At 35.2% G+C, this 20584-nt stretch overlaps 1 protein-coding gene across 3 annotated transcripts in view; it reads right to left on the minus strand.

The window, feature by feature from the left end:
- Positions 1 to 4795: 4795 nt before the first annotated feature.
- Positions 4796 to 20584, minus strand: part of VPS13A (vacuolar protein sorting 13 homolog A) — a 103918-nt gene continuing 88129 nt past the window's right edge. For 2 of the 3 annotated variants that reach the window (XM_065045937.1, XM_065045938.1), the window contains 4 exons: positions 10357 to 10442; positions 9573 to 9696; positions 8018 to 8092; positions 4796 to 5718 (listed from right to left, as the gene is read on the minus strand). In XM_065045937.1, the coding sequence (XP_064902009.1) occupies positions 5668 to 5718; positions 8018 to 8092; positions 9573 to 9696; positions 10357 to 10442 (336 nt within the window). In that variant the 3' untranslated portion in view covers positions 4796 to 5667. Of the gene's footprint in view, positions 5719 to 8017; positions 8093 to 9572; positions 9697 to 10356; positions 10443 to 18466; positions 18777 to 20584 lie in introns of those variants that run through there. The other variant, XM_065045939.1, reaches the window with a different exon arrangement.

A 20584-nucleotide genomic window follows, 5' to 3' on the forward strand; every position in this document is an offset into this window, starting at 1 on the left:
AATGGCACCACCAAGGGAACAGCACAGGACACCCTGGGATGGGGTACAAGGTACAGTGCCACTTGCCGAAAAAGAAGAGTCCAAGGGGGAGTGACAGAAAGCACAAAATATAACAGCATGTCTGTGTGTGTGTTCTCTGTGTCCTTGACGTGTCATCACTACCCTCCCTCAGAAGTACTGACATCATGACAAGTCCTGAGTCCTGCCATCCTAAACTAACCACTGTTGCTCAAAAAGAATTTAAAAGCATTTCTTGTCATAAAATCAGTAGATATTGGAGTTTTACATTAACTACAAACTTCTGGTCACATGAAAGGAAGGCCACAAAAACTTGTTCTAGGGCAGCAGATTTGATGGAGGAAGTATATGAAATGCCCAAGCACTTGGACTACTTGAAACAGTTTTGAGCCCCCTGGGAACTTCTGAAAAAATGTCTGTTTAAAGTCTTAGTAGTTCAGTATCTTGAGTCAAGATTTGCTGAACAGCACATTGGTGCCCTTGAATGTGGGAGCCTGGCTTTGCAGATTGCGAGGCAGTTGCCATTTCACAGGATCCATCAGTACAAGAATGCTTTTCTTTCACACTTCACAACCAACATTTGAAAACATTCATGAGGATAGTTACCAGGGCAAACATCTGCACACAGTTCTCAATCTGCTTGATGCAGCAAGGAATGAAAACTCAAAGATAAAAAAAGCTGGGAGACATCCAGCAAAAAGAGAATTCAGTTTTTCTCCCTTTTTGCCTATTAGTGTTCTACCACATCACACCTGTTGCAGCAGTCACATTTGTTTCATCCTTTGATGTATTGATCTGGAGACGATAAGTTAATAAAAATGAATGGCATAAACATTCTTTTACTTCCTGTAGTAGGACACTTAAAGCCAATTTACTCCTGCCTTGAAGTATTACAAGAATATTTAGAATTCCTGTTGCAGATTTGCTTTGAAAACGATCAAAACCTCTTCCTAAAAATCCTGTGTCAGCTGTGAGTGGAATTTTAGATCCTTAGATGCCACTTGCACTCACAAAAGCAAAAACTGTGACTAAGATCATGGTTGCATTTCTCAGGTCAAATAACAAAGCTCAGGCTCCTAGGTGATGCATATATGTACTTAGCTATACTGGCCAGAAAATTCCAAATTAATCCACCAGTAAGAATAACAACAGGCAAATCTTGACTAGTAGACTTAGAGGCAGGAAAAAATATGTCAGCTGTCTTCTAATTTGTTCAGTTTTATACAGAAAAGCATAAGGCATTCAAGAATCACATAACCAAACTATGACAATTCACATTTCAAGAGAAGATTATGATAAACACAAATGTTTTCTGTATGAAAATGTGAAATGCTTTGTAAAATTTTGATCTGCATAATGAAACAAGTATTGTGACAAAGATGAAAAATAAACCTTAAGCCAAAAGCACTTTGCACCATATCTGAGACAATTACAAATACACAGTGCGCATTACCAGTATTTTTCACCAAGAGTTCCCACATTTAATAACCCCGTTCTTTTGAAATACATGGTCTCAATTCCTAAAAAAAAAAAAAATTGAAAAAAAAAAAAAAACAAACCTTCTACAGTATTGAATTAATTTCCATAGTAATCTGCACACAATAGCAAGGACAGACTGCTCCTTCGTCCTGTCTGGTTTTAGCAACACATTTAAGGATAGAACGCGAGATCCTTCCTTGGCAGAAATTGCAGATAAATTGATCCACATCCAGGAAACAAACAAACCACCCACCCCCCACCAAAACACAACATCTCACCTATATCCTTAGTTCCTGGGAGGTGTTTCATTGGTATTGGTTGCTTCTTTAGTTTTTGCTGCATCTTCAGTAAAGATTAGTAACTGCACATGGAGAGGGATCAACTGGGAGAGCTTAATGCTGGAAAAAGGAACTGCGGAATTGTATGATTTGCTGGAGAAACACTGCGTGCTGTTGTCTTGTACAATATTTACATGATTAGAAGCAATGCAGTCTTCAGGTAGCGAAAGGCTCAAGAAGCGGCAAAAAAAAAAATCTGCTGAATAGTTTTGTGGACTATTCTTATTCTTGAAGCTAATACAGTATCAGGAAATACATACAAATCACATATATATAAACCTATTTAAACATCATATGAATACGGAGATATTTACAAAAGAGCCACAAGACTGAGCAATCCTACTAAGGTATGTGATATATTTACAGAAACTGTTTTACATCAGCAGAATGATTAAGAAACTTAGGGTTTTTAGTTCAAATTCAAGAATATGCTGTAGGTATTAAATTTTGGTCACCCTTACATAGCAATATTAATCTTCTATTGGCTACTGTGTGGTATTTCTTATTTTCAGATAAATGGCTAAAAATAACTCATAAGGAACAAAAGACCTTAGTGGTTTGTTTGGTATGTGAGTATATTTTCTGAATGCTAAAGATAATAAACAGCTAATGGCATATACAGATTTTGGAGGGTGGGGCAGGGAGGAAGAGCATTTCATAAGAATCTGGTTACCTGGCAACATCATTTATGTTTTTTCAATGCAGCAATTAAAAAATACTTTAAAGGGAACTTACACATGTAACTCCAGTTATTAAAAACTTGTCTTTATAATAAACCACGGGTGAAGACTAAGGTCTGTATTCTGCTTTCAGCGAGATGCCTGCAACAGAAGCCTGACATTGCATCCTCAGAAATGGGATTGGACTTATTTTGTCAATTTCTACCTAGAAAATTCTGAGTAACGGTATTACCTGTTAATTAAAGCCATATATAAAGAGAGCAAATAATAATCAAATTCCAGTCAAATGAAGTTCAGTTTCACTTTATTAAAGGTGAAGAATAGGCTGGGGGGCAGGGAGGAACATGGAAACCAAAAGTGTCCTGCCATGCAAAGCCACGCAGCTGAACAAAAAGAGGTGCAGAGTTACAAATGCTTTAGCAATGCAGCTGGCATGTTTGATTCTATGTTTGGTTTGTCCTTGATGTCTTAGTGGTAATTCTAACTCTTAACAAACTATTACTGAGAACCCAAATGACATTTCTCAAGGATATTAAGTTTAGGTAACAGTCATTGAGAAGAGAAACTATTCTCCAGTATTTTATACTCTCCAGTATGTACGTATTGTCTAGGCCATAGTATAATTCCAAACACCACAGTGGGCAGACTGAAATGCCTACATTTTAATTTTTATTGAGATCCCCTGGTCTAATTGCATATACATTTTTAGTAAAAATTAATATATCTATTCTGCCTTCTTTTTGAATGAAAGCACATATATTGCAATACGGAATGAGGCACAACAGAGTGGAAGTCTCGAAAAACTTGCACTAATCCAGAAAACTACACAATGGTGTAAGCCTGAACACCTTTCTCCTTGTCCCAGGCTGATTTATAGTTAGAGAGAACTGGTGTCTGCCAAGAAATGGAAAAATTCATTCATGACCATATGGAAAAAAAGGAAAAAGATACAATTTAGTAGAAAAAGGGAACAATAGAAAATCACGTTGTCATTACAACTAGGGACAATGAGAGTGGTGAGTGACAGGTCCCATGTTGACTTTTGAACACTTCCAGTGTTTTAGTTCTTGTATTAAGGCTTTTAGTTAGCACAGAAGAACAAAATATTTTATACCTTATAGGAAAAATGCAATTTTATGGGAATTGTTATCTTTTCCAAAAGATGAGCTTAACCACAGACATGCACATTTAAAATAAATCCTTCCACATTAACGGTTAAATTACTCAAATATTACTGAAGAATCAGCTGAGATTTAAGAACCAGGTATTTGTTGGCAAAATAAGTGTATGAAAGAGAAGAACTGGTGATAATATTAATTGAATCAGAGATTCTGTGAAGACAAAGTATTTAGAGTAAGGTAAGTTGAAAAGCTACACAAATGGGAATGTACAAAGTACTTGCAAGAGGTACTAGAAGTAAAAGTTGCAGCAGATATTTAGTAAATACTGGGGATAGAGAAGAGGAAACAACACAGTAATCAAGAATAAAGATCATAATGAAGCTATTAATTGAACTATCATGCTTAAGATGAAAAGTGATAGATGAAAAACAAATTACAGAATGGTACTCAGTGCACCTAATAACACTACTTATCTAAGGCAAAGTATTCTATTAGTTTGGCATGATTATAACCTGAGTTAATACTCTTGGTATGTGCTTGGTGTACAAACAAGTGGAATAACAGAGTCATTGTCATAGGTTGGAATTATAATCTTTTGATTTGATTTACAATTTATGGGGAAAATTACAATATTGCATGTATTTTGTAACTTGCTAAATGGTTACTCAACACCAAAGGCAAGACTTGGAGTAAATTAAAAAACTGCAGCTTTAGGTTAGCATGCTACTAATTTTACATTTTACAATAATGTGACAATTTGGATATCTCGAGCACCACCACCAATGTCAGAATTAAATCATGTAGCTATAAATGTTCCAAACAATTGTTTGGAAATAATATTTTGGCATCAGGTACTTACTCTATCTACCAGATATGTTGAAGACACTGATATTGGAGTTTATGGAAACCTTCATGCAACATTGTACTGTTTCCTGTATTTTTTATATCAACTGCAGTAAACAGCCATTCAACAATACTATGACTACTGTGTCTAAGAAATAAGGAGAACTGCATACATTCAAGATCTCCCTATTAAAGTTCTGCAGTCTGGGTATAAAACAAAAAAGTTTCGTTGGGTAAGAAAGTTGATAAAAGCAACTGTGAAATATTTATTATTTGATATAAATCTGACTTTATTAGTCACTTGCTTAGCACACAATACTGTGTAATCCAAGGCATTTATTTTTGGTATGCAACAGTGCACTTATAACCCCATAAACTCCTTGAGCTGCAAGACTGTTAATAACATTTATTTAAAATAATAGGCTTTGATTAATATTTTTAGTGCAGAGATATATTAATTCTCCCCATTATACATTTTTGTAAACAGTTATATTTTCTGTGAATATTGATAGAGGTGCTGCAACATTTCCTTGAGTATATTATCCAAACGTTTACACTAAAAGTGGTACTGTATTGTAAATTCCTCCTGATCTGGTCCATTCATTTACAAAAAGAAGGTAATGTTGTTAACTAAGCAGCCACTCCTGTTATCATCTAAATTAGACTTCCCTGGTCAGTAGTCTCCTTCTTAGAACTTCAGTTGTAAAACTAGTGAATATCAAGTTAACATTTCCTTTGACCAAAAAAAAAAATTGTATTTCAACACAGCGTCAAGTCATATGAAAACTAAGACAGAAACTAAGTATTGATTTTCAGAATCAAAACCTGAAATATTTGCTCTGAATAGTATCATAAGTTATTCCAGAGTTCAATTTCAGTATCAAATGTAACAGTAAATTCATTTTATAGTGATTTACAAAAATGAAATCTGGAATTCTTATATTAAAAACAAACAAGCAAAACAAGCCAAAACTCTGCAGAATTTTTTCATCGCTATTATTTTTAACTTAACATCATCTATTTTTGTGACATAGCCATAAACTGTTGTGACTGTAATAAACAATTTTGTGAGTCTTCCTTTCCTCCTGTTTTTGCTTTTGCTGTTGATACTCAAATTGTTCCCCTTGTTAAAGAGGAATTAAAAGGTAGCTGTTTAGTGTTCTTCATATCTTGGTGCTTCTCCATTCATTATACTTTTGGCTGATTCTCCCTCACTTCTTCCAGTTTAGAAAGGATCCACTGTGTGAAAAAAAATGAAAAATATGTTTGCTTGGTAAAAAACACACAAAACAGCCAAAAATCAGATTGTGTTGACCAGACACATCACTACGAGCTTTCTTCCTTACAGAGTTTTAATGCAGTGCTCAAAATTCTACTGTAGATAAACGCCTGATTTTCTCACATGAAATTGGAGGCATAAGTTCCAATATCTGACATTGAATACCACAGCTAATTAAACTGGCTAGCTTGTTATTTCAGTTTCCTGGTCTATATTTCAGTGAACAATATTAAAATATATATATATATACATACACCATCATTTCACCCACATCATTATTAATGCTCTGCATTAGTCTACAACTCTAGACAAATCACAGATGACAACAGAGAAGCAAGGATAACAAAAGACAGAGGACAAGAATAGGTTGCAGCAATGTGATAACACAACTATTTAGAAATAAGCTTTATCTCTATTTGGCTTCTTTCAGGAGTTTCAAATTCACAAGTTTACTGAACATGGAAGGGACATTACTTTCACAAGACAGAAAAAAAAAGGAAAATAGGAGCAGTGACATGGAAATAATACGGTAGGAGATTAAGTTACACAAAGGGATTGCCATGAGAAAGCTGCATAATGCTTTCAAGGAAGATGAGTGGATTATTACAAATCAGATTCTATTACCAGATCAGGTTCTATGTTATGGATCTTTAGGATCCCCTGCTCCTCATCACAAGCTCACTCCCCAAGGAAACCAGAGCTTGTGTTCAGCAGGATGCTGAAGGTTGGAAAGAAGAATTGGCTGTTCAGAAAATTACCATTCACATCAGAACATGGTGCTTTTCTCACACGAAACAACCTTGTGGTGTCCGCTAGACTGACAAGGGGGAAAATGTTCACAAAGCAGTGCCGCTGGAATAACCTCAGATCCTTTTTACTACGAAGGATGCAAGTTTCGCTGTTGCTACAACACTTCCCTTGATGTGGTCTCTCTGTATGCACAAGTGTCACATTTGCAGAACTGAGCTGTAGGCTAAACAACCCAAAAGCTACTCTCCAAGACCTGCTTTCTGTAGGACAGCCCCTAAAGGCCCTGATGCCAAATTTTGAATGAATCTGTTAAGTATTCTTTTTCATAAATAAAGCCACATTCCTTACCAAGCCTGTCTAAAAGGGATCCTTCCCCTCACATTTGCATTCCCGTTGGTTTTGTGAGGTTAACGGACTTTTCTAGGAAAATACACAAGCCAACATTTTTGTGAAAAGTGCAGACAACTTTTTTCAGTTTTCCTTGCTTCAGACTTACGGCATACATAAGATGCACTAATTTGATTTTTGATTTTGTTCATGACTTAGCTAGGGCATAGATGGGATTCCCTTCCCATACAGACTACTGGACCTCATTGCCACCTCTGCCCCAATATAGCCAAAAAGAATACAAAAGAGGAGCTCAGTACCTCCACAGAATACAGACAAGTCAAATTCAGCATGGGATCCAAATACCTTGACATTATTTGTAATGCTTTTTGAGGTAAGAGTCAAAAGGTATTAGCTGCAGTTAGAAACTACCTTCATGAATACCTAAGCAATTTAAACTGATGAGGACATGCAAAAGCAACTTAACGTTATGACAGGATGCAACTTATGCAGACTGTTTCAAAGAGTAATCCCAGTGTACCATATCCCATTGGTGTGGATATATACCAGACTAATTTATTGTTTGTGAAAATAATGAGCCACATTAATAAAAACAAGGCAGAACTTTCACAATCCAGCAATCTGGTAGTGCTAGTAGCAGACCTGAACCACTCCTGTTCTCTGTTGCAGTGAAAACTAGTCATGTCAAAACTAAGAGACACATAGAATACATGTATAATAGCAGTAATATATCAAATAAATTGTGTTTTACTAGGGATTTTCTTCATTCTTCAACCAAAACTGTATTTTATGGAACAGAGTAATGACACCCCACCGCCACCCTGCATAAAACTAGGAGTAATTTACAAATATTGTTTTTTTTCTATTAAAACATACTATTTTAATTCACATTCTTGATTGTTTAGTTTTTGTTAGCAGTACTGTTAAATCAGCTATTTGACAGACAGTTGTAATTCTGAAGATTTATGTAAGGAAAAGTTTGGTGTTGGAATTGAATATTTTTGAAAGTCAATATCCAGTAGGTCATTGCAATTTTCCATCTGTGGAATGGCTGTGTGGAAATGCTGAATTTATATATTTAGTTTCAGGTTAAGAATATTTCTGATTTACTTTTTAAGCGAAATTTAGCACAGTATAATTATAATAGTGTTTTGACTTTACCTTAGCATCCTCTGGACTTTTAAAATTAATAATTTTTCCAAATTCTTTTGCATGGAACACAGACTTAACTCGTTCCTAAAAAAAACATAGTAATTCAAAACCGAAGTTAGTTTCTTCAAACTTTATGACTAAGAAGTTATTTACCATTAAGGAAGCTATGTGGTTCACAGGCAATGTGTACCCATTACACTAATCTGAGTATGTTCACATCGCATGCACACACCCAGAAAAACTTCATTTTCTGAATGGAAGCACAGTGGAGTGGGGCACACTCCAGCAATAACGGACTTCCCTTTCTACCACAGAAGCCCTGGAGACAGGACTATAAAAATGTGTAGGAATGGAAGGCAGATAATGGAGTAGGTGAGGTAACAAAATCCAGTACTCCCTAAGGTAGTAATTTTTCATTCTTCAAATCATTACCTGGGAGGACATTCCACCAACGCTAACTTGCAATTAGTGGTCCTATGTAGTGACAACAGCAACTTAGGCTTCAGAAATAAAACATAAGCAGGGCTTTGCAAAATACAGTTTTCAACCATAGATTTCAATAAAGACCACAATGCAGACATATGAATGGGCTCTGAAATGACTGCTGTTTAGGGGTAAAGATGGATATGCTATTCAGCATTGTCTGAAATGGCAGAAACTCTAAAAATTATTTCATCCTGTAAAAGTTCACTTGCAGTCAGAAATTCGGTTTGGAGGTTTCCAAACCAATGTGGCTCTGCTTTTCATGCTCTCTGCAATAGAAACACATAATCTGAGTGAAAAACTGAATGACTTTGTACACCATCAAGACTGTCCTTGCAAGCAAGATGTGTAATTACACACATTAAGCTTGTTAAAAACAGAAAACAAAATAAAATACTGGCAGGTAAATGTATGGACTGAAATTAAATTCAGCTACTACTTCAACGAGCATTTAAGAATGACTTTTTTTTAAGGAACTTTGCCTCTGTCATCAGCCATCATCTTTCCCCTTCTGTCCATTATCAGTTTACCAGGGAAAGAAAGTTTTGGGATTTGTTAAAGGAAAAATTGCAACTGAGAGAAACATTCTTCAACTTGCATTGGGAGGGATAAGCATATCTCATTACAGCTGCTATGAAGTTATTGACAACTTTTTATACTTTTGAAAAATCTGATTACTAGTAAATTGAAAAAAAAAATAATCATTGAAGCATAGCACATGCAAATGTATTGCTCTGATATATTTGAATCTTTGGTAATGCAACTAGGTTGATTTCCACATATTGGCATATTTCCACAGCACTAGAGTACATAATAAAAATATTCTGCAATTTTCTAAGAGTGCTATTGTTATCTCAACATTTTCCAAACTATGAATACACCATGAACTGGTGCATAACAAGAAAAAATTCCCAGGGTTCAAAGAATAATATGACCTGCAAACACCAAGTCACTCCCTCCTCTGAGTGCATCCCAACTAGAAGAGAGATCAAGAATTCAAACAAGAGAGATCAGGAACTGAAAGATCAATTTTATAAACAGTACCACAAAAAGAAAACAAAAGAAGATGAGGTTAACATACCTTGGCTTCAATTCGTAATCTTCTGCCATCAACAATGAATGGTTCTTTGGTAAATTCATCATAAGTGTATTGCCATTCACATGTCAGCTGTCCAAATGTCCCTTTTGTTACAAATAACACACCACTAGACACCAGAAAACAGAATTAATAATTAAAAAAATTAATGTAAAAATACTTTAAAGTTATAAAGTTACTCTAAGTCAAGTCATGAATTGTTCCAAGCTATTTCTCATTTAATGATACATAACAATCATACAGCATACTTTCCAAAAGAGTGAATTTCGAACCTTCCTCTAACTTATATAAAATACTGTAGTTCATAGCAAAACCATAACACTACTTCCAGATGTGTTTCTACAAGAAGTTGTGCAGACTTTTTACTTGAGAAGATACTCCACTGTTACACATCATTGACTCTGCTCCTGTCTTACCTTTTTTTCCTTCGTTATGCTAATATATCAATAAATCTCAGAGTTCCATTGACTTCAACCTAAACAGATTTATCACAAATCTTTCTCAGCTCAAGAAATAATAAACCACACATTCCTTTTCTCTCCTTAAATAGAGAACTTACTATGGCACTCAAAATAACACAGTCTCATGCTGAACAATGCCGCTGTTGAGCAAGGTTATTAGCAGCACACTAAGCACACCTTCCCCATTATTCTATCAACGTACATAATGACAGACATGTCAAAGCACATTCACTAATCAACAATTATCAAGGCATGCCCATTTGGATTATAGTTTTAAGTACTTATTATTCAGATTCAAAACTGTTTACCTTTTCGTTACCATTAACAGATCTGTACTGTTTACCATGGCGTGTGCAATGTATCGAAGTTTTGCAAATCTTCCATTTTCAATTTTCTAAAAGAGATAAAAGTTTAATAGCTTTGAACATGCTAGTAGAAATTAGTGTACTGATTTTGTGATTAAAATGCATTTAACCCCCCCAAAAGTATAAATTATAACAAAGCACATAGCACATACTTTTAAACAAAAGGCTACTTTCATGAAGTCAGAATATGACTAATGGATCTGTGACAGCTAATGTTTATAATTATGTAGAATTATTCAGTTGCTGTTAATGCAGCTGTGCAAATAGAAGTCAATCCTAATCAAAACTGGCAAGGAACAATGTAATTTCTCAAAACACTTTGAGACTCAGTTTTCTAGATACTTTTAGTACATGCCAAACTTCTGCTGACTAATACAACTCTGAGACAACACAAGAAATAAGGATTAATTACTTAATTTATGACACGTCATCTCCAAAACATTGGAGTAGACAATTCTGGGAATAAATCTATATTAGCTGTATACAAGAACCCACTACCATGTAAAGAGTGGGAATTAATAATGCACCTGAAATAATGCTTAGTATTTCTCCATACTCTTTTGTTTTCCCCTCAACTTAACCTTTTCCTAAAATTGCTGTGAATATTGTAGCAGAATATTCTTAAATAGGTGATAAATATAAAACATTGATGGCAGCAGATGAATCTGTTTAAAAAATAGATGCTCTGTAACTTTAACATGAATTGGAAATGATTGGATTTCTAAGCAGTGAGCGATTAGTGATTGAATTAAGTGATTGAATTAAGATTGCTGCATCTTAGTTGGGAATAGCAATGTGAGTGCTAGCATACTTCCCATCTGCTACAAATTGGAAGCAAAACCAGATTAGTATAAACCAGTATGATGCGATAAACCCTTAACTACAAACATATTCCTTCTGATATGCATGCCAATATTTAAAAACATCTTGGTTAGTTTTGAAATAAGTGACAATAGTAAAACCATTTAATGAGTATTCATTGCCACTGTAAAATTATAAAGACATTTTATTAAGCATACCTTACAACTTCAATTTTGGCTGCATGTATAACTCCACTTTCCCAAACAGATTGTTTTAAAACGATACCTTCCCTCAAAGATGCTGATTCTTAGTGACTAAACTGCAAGAACATTTGAGTACCAGGTTCCCAAAAGAGAGCCTTCCAGAAAGCTCTCAGAACATTCCGATTATTTCTCTCTCCACAGCTCTGCTGGGCTACAAAATCACAGCTATTGATCAAGTGTCCACTTATGTAAGTCACTGCTTGAATAACATTTCTGCAAGAGCTAGTGTCAGGGGCAGGGTGAATAGAGCATGAAGAATGGCATAAGAAATGAGAAATCGAGGGTTTGGAATTTTTTTTTTTTTTTTTTTTTTTTAATTTTGGAAAACCCTTATTCAGGCTTTGTCCAGGGCTGCCATGCCCCTGATTCAAGTCTCTCCCTACCTCTACTATGAAGCAGGAGCTTGGACCTAAATAACTAAATAATAAAAAAATCCTCTCGAGGCAGCCTTTACAACTTTCTGGGACACAACATGTTTCATGGCTAGAAGATGAGAAGGTTGTATGAGAAGACAGAATGGATAGGATACCTGACCCAGACAACAGGCTACAGGTCCAGTTCTATGTTCTGATGGATTTTCAGGGCTAGTGGCGCAGTGAGAAAAATGGGGAAAGGAAGGAGAAGGCTGACAGGAACTTACAGAGAGAATGTGTGTGGAAAAAGCAAGGGCGGTTCAGTAAAGGTAACAAATACACATTGTTGCATATAATCTGCAAGAGTCTGTGACAAAGACAACAATTTCTCTTACTGACCAAACATATTATATTGCAAACTATGACCAGCATCTCTCTTCTATTAGAAGCAATTATGTGGGATGAGCATTTAGCAATTTAGCCTTATTAGGATGGAGATGATCTCTAGTCTTTCTCCTGCATCAAATAAGACAAATTTCTTATGTTTTGCATAGCACTGAGGTGAGGCTGGAGTGAGACTTTAGAGGGCTGGGTTACCTCTATCTTTTCATTAGCTTGTAGGTTATTTTCAACAAGTCATGTCACCCCAGTGCAAGTTACTCAGTTTACTGATAATTACTTGAGATCTATGAAAATTATTATGGGAGTACAGTACTTAACTATCACACAGATTGCAATCCTAAACAAAACCTAAATGTCCACTAAATTCTGCAGAGTATTTCACATTACTAAGATCCAAGACCAAGTGATTTACTCAGCAGAAAAACATTGTTAGTATGTTGTATGCACTGAGCTAACTACTCGTCATAGTCAGCTATGAGTCAAAGATCATAAACTGAAGTTATCTGTGTTCTATAGTTTTGTAGGCAACATATGTTAATTAGGAAATAAAACACAGAAAAATGCTACACATTCCATTTGCAAAGGTAACACTTGTATTTGTGCTAATGCTGAGCAGTTACTCCTAAATTTTCTGCCTTTAGATTTTTGTACTCTTCATTTATAGTGTCTACCCCTTTTAGCATTAGACCTATTCATGAGGAAATACATTACAAAAGGACACACCAGTTTACTGCTGGTAATTCTTAAAGCAATACAACACTAAACGTAAAAGGATATATAATTGATCCCTCAACATAGATGCATAAATAAGTTTTTGAAATTTTGCAGTATCTAGCTATTAATTGTTTGGAGAAAAGACAGAAATTTAGACCACTGTTTGGCGATGAAAAACTATGGAAGTTAATATCGATCAATCATTGTTTGTTCAATACTAGTTTCACTGCTGTAATAAAAGCAATACTCATTTTTAAAACACCACTTCTGAATTTCAAATTTAAAAAGGTTTAATAACCTGATTACTTCAGTATATGTTATGGTTCCTTGACTAGACATGGAAATTGAATTAATCTATTGAAAAAAGACATGCCAACAGCTGTAAAATGTGAAGTAAGCCAAGCACAAACCCCCTCCTTTGTAAATAATCCTTACCTGTACTACAAATGCTTAGACATCACTGCAATAATCTAACAGGAGATGTGATCACTTGTGGAGAGATGGATACACAAATATGCTGAGTGTCTAAAAAGTGGCATTTCTACATTTGGAAAGATTCCTAATCACATCACATACTCTTAATTTATTTACAGAGGCCTTTGACAAAGATAGCAATGAAACAGAGCAGAATCGCAGAATCATTTTCGTTGGAGGAGTCTCTCAGGATCAACGAATCCAACCATAACCTAACTCTGGCACTAGAATCTAATTTATTAATCTTTTAAACAGTATTGGGGATGGTGACTCCAACACTTCCCTGGGCAGCCTGTTCCAGTGCTTCACAATCTTTTCCATTAAGAAATTTTTCCTAAGATCCAATCTAAACCGCCCTGCTGCAACTTGAGGCTGTTTCCTCTTCTTCTGTCACGTTTTACTTTGGAGAAGAGACCAACACCCTCCATGCTACAATCTACTTTCAGGTAGTTGTAGACAGCAATAAGGTCTCCCCTCAGCCTCCTTTTCTCCAGGCTAAACAGCCCCAGTTCCCTCAGCTGCTCCTCATCAGACTTGTGCTCCAGGCCCCTCACCAGCCTCATTTTCCTCCTCTGCACTCTCTCCAGCACCTCAATGTCTTTCTTGTAGTGAGGGACCCAAAACTGAACACAGGATTCAAGGTGGGGCCACAGCAGTGCCAAGTATAGGGGGGGACGATCCCTTCCCTGGTCCTGCTAGCCACACTATTCCTGATACAAGCCAGGATGCTGTGGGCCAGAGTGTAGGTAGTGGAGACAAAATTTATTATCTATGATCCTTCTGGCTGTAGTTCTAAAAAATACTAGTAGTATAGCCAATGTAAAAGTCAGAATGTTTTGTATCCTTCTTGAACTCAACTGACATGGTCTGTAAAAAATATAATGTAAAGACCATTACTACTTAAAAATATATTATGAATCTGCTATTCTTCTCTCTTGATGTTCTGATTAACTTGAAGTTTTCAACTGGATTTTAGACTACCAGCATATTTCCTTATGAAGTGATTACTGCCCGTATGTGTGAGTTCTGAAGGTAACTGCTGTTGGTAGAAGCTCCAACACTGAATGTATCTTTGAGCTGCAATGATAAGCTTATGTTTTCTAAAGGCTGCTTTAAGTAAGCTAACCTGGTATAATTACATATCAAATCTTCCCCACAGAAGCACTTAATAATTCTAAGCAGTAGCTGGGTCTCTTGTTAGATCTAGCTTGAATATGTGTGAAAAAGAGGGAAGAATTGTTTAAAAAAAAGATAAAAAGATAACATGTAAACCATTCATTTTTCTGCGATGCAAAATTATCTTTTCATCCTTTATGAATAAGAACTAACGTTAATCCCTTATTGCCTGCTCCCTCATTCCAGTTATGCTAATGTACCATGTCATTTTAGAAAAAGCAGAGTTAGTTCCTGAATTCAAGATTCCATTCAGCCATGCTGAACGGCAACTCTGCAATCAACATGGTTTTGTTCAAACAGAAATTTGAGGTCTAGGTTAACGTTTTGATCTGAGGCCATGGTATGCAGGACAGTAAAATTAGGAGAGCAGCTTTCTTGCAGAACATGAAGTTTCTACTTCACAACAGAAATATAATTTGTCTGTGCTGACTGGCAGAATTATCCTGGTCGATTTTTGATCTGAGTACCAAAAGTATTAATTTGATGAGCTGAATGGAGAAACCGTATTTATCTACACTTTCATTATGATGACCACATCTAGATTTTCTCTGTGTTACCTGCCAATACAACTGAAGTTCTTTGATTTGTATCATCTGAAGTGATTACTGTATGAGCAAGGCAAACAGAAAAATATTACAATGTTCACTTCTGTATTCTGTGTCAGCAAATGAGCTTGTATATGCTTTGCCTCAGACATTTATAGTTTTTACTTGCTTTTCCACCATACATAACCATGCATGCTTCAAACAGAAACAAGTTGAAATGAAACCAAGACACACAAACTTCCAAGTTCTTCTGAAACAATTGTGTTACGTAGTTTCAGCCAGCTTCCCATAAATATATCCAAGTCTGCCATTTGGGGAGAGGCAATGGCTACCTAATAATATCCAAATGTTGCACATTTAAGTGGTAAGGATTGTGATCTTTCCATTAGCCTAGGCACAACAGGTTTTTCAAAGGAAAATGGATAACGACAGCTGTGACTCAATGAAGGGATCAGCAAACTAGACAGCATGTACGAATGGATGCCTGCTAAGAGTCAGGACAATGTCAAACAAAAATGAAGTTACTCTGAACTTTGGAAAGAATTCCTCCCTATAATTGTATGAAGTGAGACCTCAGTTTTAGAGTACTTCACAATATGGATGTTTATGTTTTGATCTGAACCCAAGCCCAAGGGCGTGAGGGAATGGGACAACTTTTCCCACTCCTCAGATGTTTTTCCAGGCAGTTTGAATACTAAGAAAAGGGTCCGTTCAACCCATTCCAACATTCTGCCACCTGATCTGAAGCTTATGTCCTGGCTAAAAAAGGATCACTGAACACCTCCAATAGGGTAGGATACTGAATTGAAGCACGGCTTTGAGGGACTGCCTTCTTTACAAGCTTACAAACACTGCAGCATACTTGGGCAGCAGCCTTACACAACACTGTAAGGTTTTGGGTAGGCACTGAGCTGTGACACAGTGAACTCTACTGATTTAACTGTGCAGATGTTAATAATTTATCCTCATAAGCATGAGGCCAGCCTTTCTTTCTTCTCTCCCTGGCAGGGCAAAGGCCAGTTTCTGGCATGTCTGTATCTTCTGTAAATGGCTAATAACAACAAAGGTATAAATAGTCTAATAAGTGATCCCAGAAACTGCCCATAGTATCTCTCTTCACTGACTTAAGTCTACAGAAACTTTTGACAAAACAAAAAAGGCAAAAGAACTGTGATCAAAAGAGGAGTACTGGACATCATCAAAGACAAAGAGCACAGCCAATTGTTCACCTCACTAAGGAAGAAGCATATAAATTCAAGTAACCATCACACAAGTCACCAAGAGAGTAAAACTAAAGACCTAGGAAAAGATGAATCATCAACTTGTTCTGTAGCTGACAGCAAAACACTTGGCAACCTGAGCCGAAAGGATGGCACTTAGTCCTGGACTTTTCAGACGTAGTAATGGACTTGGAATTCACCCATGAAAAAGTGTGGCAAAAAAAAGTGCGGCTAAAAGTTAAACTATTAAAACACATTAAACTGAAGAACAACAAAAAAGTGCATTTGAAAAGATGGTTTGTGGTTTTTTGTTACTTAAAATACCTAAAGAAAGAACGGCCAAATTATTTTTTTTTGCATTTTTGGTGCTTTAAAGAGCACTAGTTTCAGCTACTTAGCTATTATGCTTTTCACAGGTTTTGGCATCCTAATATCCCACGTGATATATTTTTTTTGTTATCCTAAATCCAAATTATTTCTTTGTCCAATGTATGTTCACAGGAAGATAGACTCAAGACAGAAACAAATAAAATATAAAATGACTACATTTTAAATTAATATAAAAACTTCAAAAACAGAACTATACTTCATGGAAGAAAAAAAAAATCAAAGGTATGTAATTATATTTGCCAGTGATACTCACAATTATTTTACTTTTTTTTTTTTTTTTAATTATCATTCTACAACCTTTCAATCTACTGAGTAAAGAAAGAACTCTTTATAGTTATATTGCAATGGAACTTGAATTAGGAATTAGTGATACCTGACCCAAAAGTACTACCATTCATCCTAAATTTTACTTTCACATTCTGTAATGATTTGTAGAACTACAAGTTAAACCTAAAAAGTTAGGTCAATTCAGTAGAAAAAACATATTACTTCTAAAAATCAAATTATTCTTTTTTCAGCAATGCTTTCTCATTAAAAATTAATTACATTGCTTTCTAAAACTGTTTTAGAATGAGGAAAAATATGTTTTGTTTTAAAATTGACATGCATTGTCTTGTATGACAGGTCATTACAAAAAAACCTCCAGAATTGTATAGGATGAAAAAGAAATTGCACTAAAAAGCCAAAAGAAATAAAGAAAATGCCAGTTAACAAAGTTCCCAAACCCCAGTAACGTTAATGGAATCCAGCAGTAACCTTTCCATGAAGTTCTCCTAAAAACTTCATCAACTTTTAGGCATGATCTGCCTTTTTTTCAGGACTGAAGAGAAAAATAACTTAGTTCTTCAAAGAAATACCTGAGATCTATTTGTATCAAAAATATTCAAAATCCTCCCCATGTTGTTTCAGTCAATAACACACTGCAATAGAGTCTTTCAACTATATCAGCAAGACATCCTTTTGAGATGACAGTATTCTAAAATAAGTAGCAATACATGATTTGTGGCAATCTTAAGCACCAGTAGTTTCAGCTAAAAAAGGCTCCTGAGTTAGTCCTCTCTTTTATCTGGGAGATCTGTCTGTGATTTTACATAGTGCTTAGTTCTGAGGTGGAATTTTTTAGTTTTTCTTGTTGCTATGAAAGCAATAAAATACTGATTTAAGAATCAAATCATTCATGGGTACAATAAAAAAAATAACTAAATAAACCATTATTCCAAACATTGAAGGATTCCAATGGATACACAAAAGAAGTACTTAAGATCATGGTAAAACAAATTATAAATGAAAAAATAGAGATTTATGTTAAACATTCCTTTCAAAATGTATGTATTTTATCTTCAAAATACTTCTATAAGCCATTTAGTATTTTTACATAACCTAGTTCCAGGAAATATAAGCAGCAATGTTGGAACAGAACAAATGAATCCGGTTTAGATATGCTTTAGACGTGTTTATTGTTAAAAAGAAAAGCAGACAAAATACTTTTGAAATATGAAATAAAACAGTCAAACAGCATTTTAACATCAATAATGACTGTACATCTCAGTAAAATTTTACTAAAGACATTTAAAAGCATTCCATCTCTTGCAAATTATAAATACAACCTGTGAAACACTCATGTAAATGCAGTTTACACATTTATAACATTAAATACACTTGATAGAAACATATTTGGAAATAAACTCTAAGTCATGGCATTATTATTTGTTCATAATATTCAATACTGTTTTCAACTAATATCCAGTTTTAACTATAAGACTATTTTTTAATATACTTTGAGCCTGCCACTCATCATCACACAGTTTATATCCCCACATTTTTTTTGCACAGTTTTAAAAGTGAGTATTTACTATCAGACAACCCCAATTTCTCAGTGGGAGTCATAGCAGCAACATTTAATACTTAAAGGTCAAATAAACGTGACAAAGGCCACGTATATCTATTACAGTCCGTATTATGCTAACTGTCATCATCATCACTACTACTTTGAGTCTTAGTCCATTCCCTGTAGGCCTGTCTTTTCTGAAAGCATGGTAAGGGAAGAAGAAAGCAGAAGTATTAGTTTAGAAGTGTTAGTTTGTCTGGCAATTTGTTAACTATAAGCAAAATAAACCCCCAGAAAACAAAGAAATTCTGAAGTGACATCCTAGCTTAGGACACAATATGAGCACATGAAATCACCCATATCCTATTCCTTTAATCAGCTTATACAATCACTAAATCACTAAAGGAAGTTTTATTCCAATCTAATCCAGTAATCTGTTGAAAATCCTATGACAGTGACTGCAGTGGGGCCAGTCACCAGACCTGTATACACAGAAAGAATACAAAAGGGAAGAATGATCTCTTTTCCCCATAAGAAAAAAATGTGCTATTCTAACTGCTTCAGAGAAGCGATATGTAATACACTGAGTTTCATGGAAAACAAAGAAATATCTCTAGAACCAGAAACACTGAGAACCAAAAACACTAGTACACTTGAAGATTAAGTGTACATAAGATTAAGACATCAAACATACTGTATCAGCAGTCTACAGGGAGAATTACAACTCTGTTTGGAGCTTTCAAAACATTCCTTCAAGACTGGTTCTGCCTTGGAATCATCAGTAGTGAAAACTAACAAGGAACATAAAATTTTTCAACTTTAGCTACTTTCAAATGGTGGGTGCCACAACAAAATATGACAGGTATTATACAAGGCAAAGCCTTTATGCTTTTAAAAGTTGCATAATGGTGGTACTGTACTCAACCACACAAAAGAGAAAAGTTACAACTACCTGTTATATTGCTGTAATTTATAAAGGTTTCTCAGAAAAAAAAAACATGCAAGCATGTACAAATTTAAGAAGCAAAAGTGATGCAAAGTCATCAGAGAAGTCTGCACATCACAGCTGACACTGTTGGTTTGCTAGCATTTGTTTTATTGGTACACTTAAAGCAGAAAGCAGGATATTTTGGGATTAATTTTCTTACTAAAAAAAAAGTAGTATTAGCAAGTAAGTTTATGTCGTTCATCAGTAGTAGCTTCTAACTATTCGCTAGTTAATACTGCCTTATAACACTAGCTTCAAATTGGAGAGGACAGGTTAAAGCTATCTCATTACAAGAAAGGCAGAGGCATACTAATTTTTAATCAAAGAACCTTCACAGTCTGCTGAACTACATCACCAGACAATGGTACAGCAAACATAGCTGAGATGACCCAAATAGGACAATTCTCTTTGACCAGAAAACCAAAGACACACAAATGAAATGCAGAAGAAACAGAAACAACTAAATTGGAGCTCGACACGGAAGAAAATGCTATGGCAATTCTTAGACTAAAAATCTTCTCCTAAGGCTATTTCATTCTTATCTGCTTCTCCAAAAAGGTTATTTCTGTATGACTTCTCTAACATTTCGCTGGCACACTGTGAATCCTTCAATGTGTATTTTAAAAATTCCGTTTTCATTCATGTGATCACTAATCGCTACTTTATTTCTTATATTTGAATATTTCAAAATTGCGGTTTTACTAATAACAGAGAAAAATAGAAACTTCGTAAGCTACATGACAGTTGAAATTATTTACACTTTGGTAGTTGAGTCAAATTTGCTTAAATGGCAGCTGAATTATTAAAGAAAAGCTGCTGCTCAGCATGTTCTTCCTGCAAACAGTATTCCACTTCAAAACTGTTTATGTTCTATCAATGGCTGAAGTATGACATAAATACAGTTATTTTGAGTTTGAAATGTTGTTTTATATAAAATTGAGATTAAAATGTCACTGTTTAAAATGTGTATTATAAAATTACTAAAAAAAAAATAGATTTGGGTTTATCATCACTGTT

This window comes from Columba livia, chromosome Z, assembly GCF_036013475.1.
Source record: "Columba livia isolate bColLiv1 breed racing homer chromosome Z, bColLiv1.pat.W.v2, whole genome shotgun sequence".
In the NCBI taxonomy this organism is placed as follows: Eukaryota; Metazoa; Chordata; class Aves; order Columbiformes; family Columbidae; genus Columba; species Columba livia.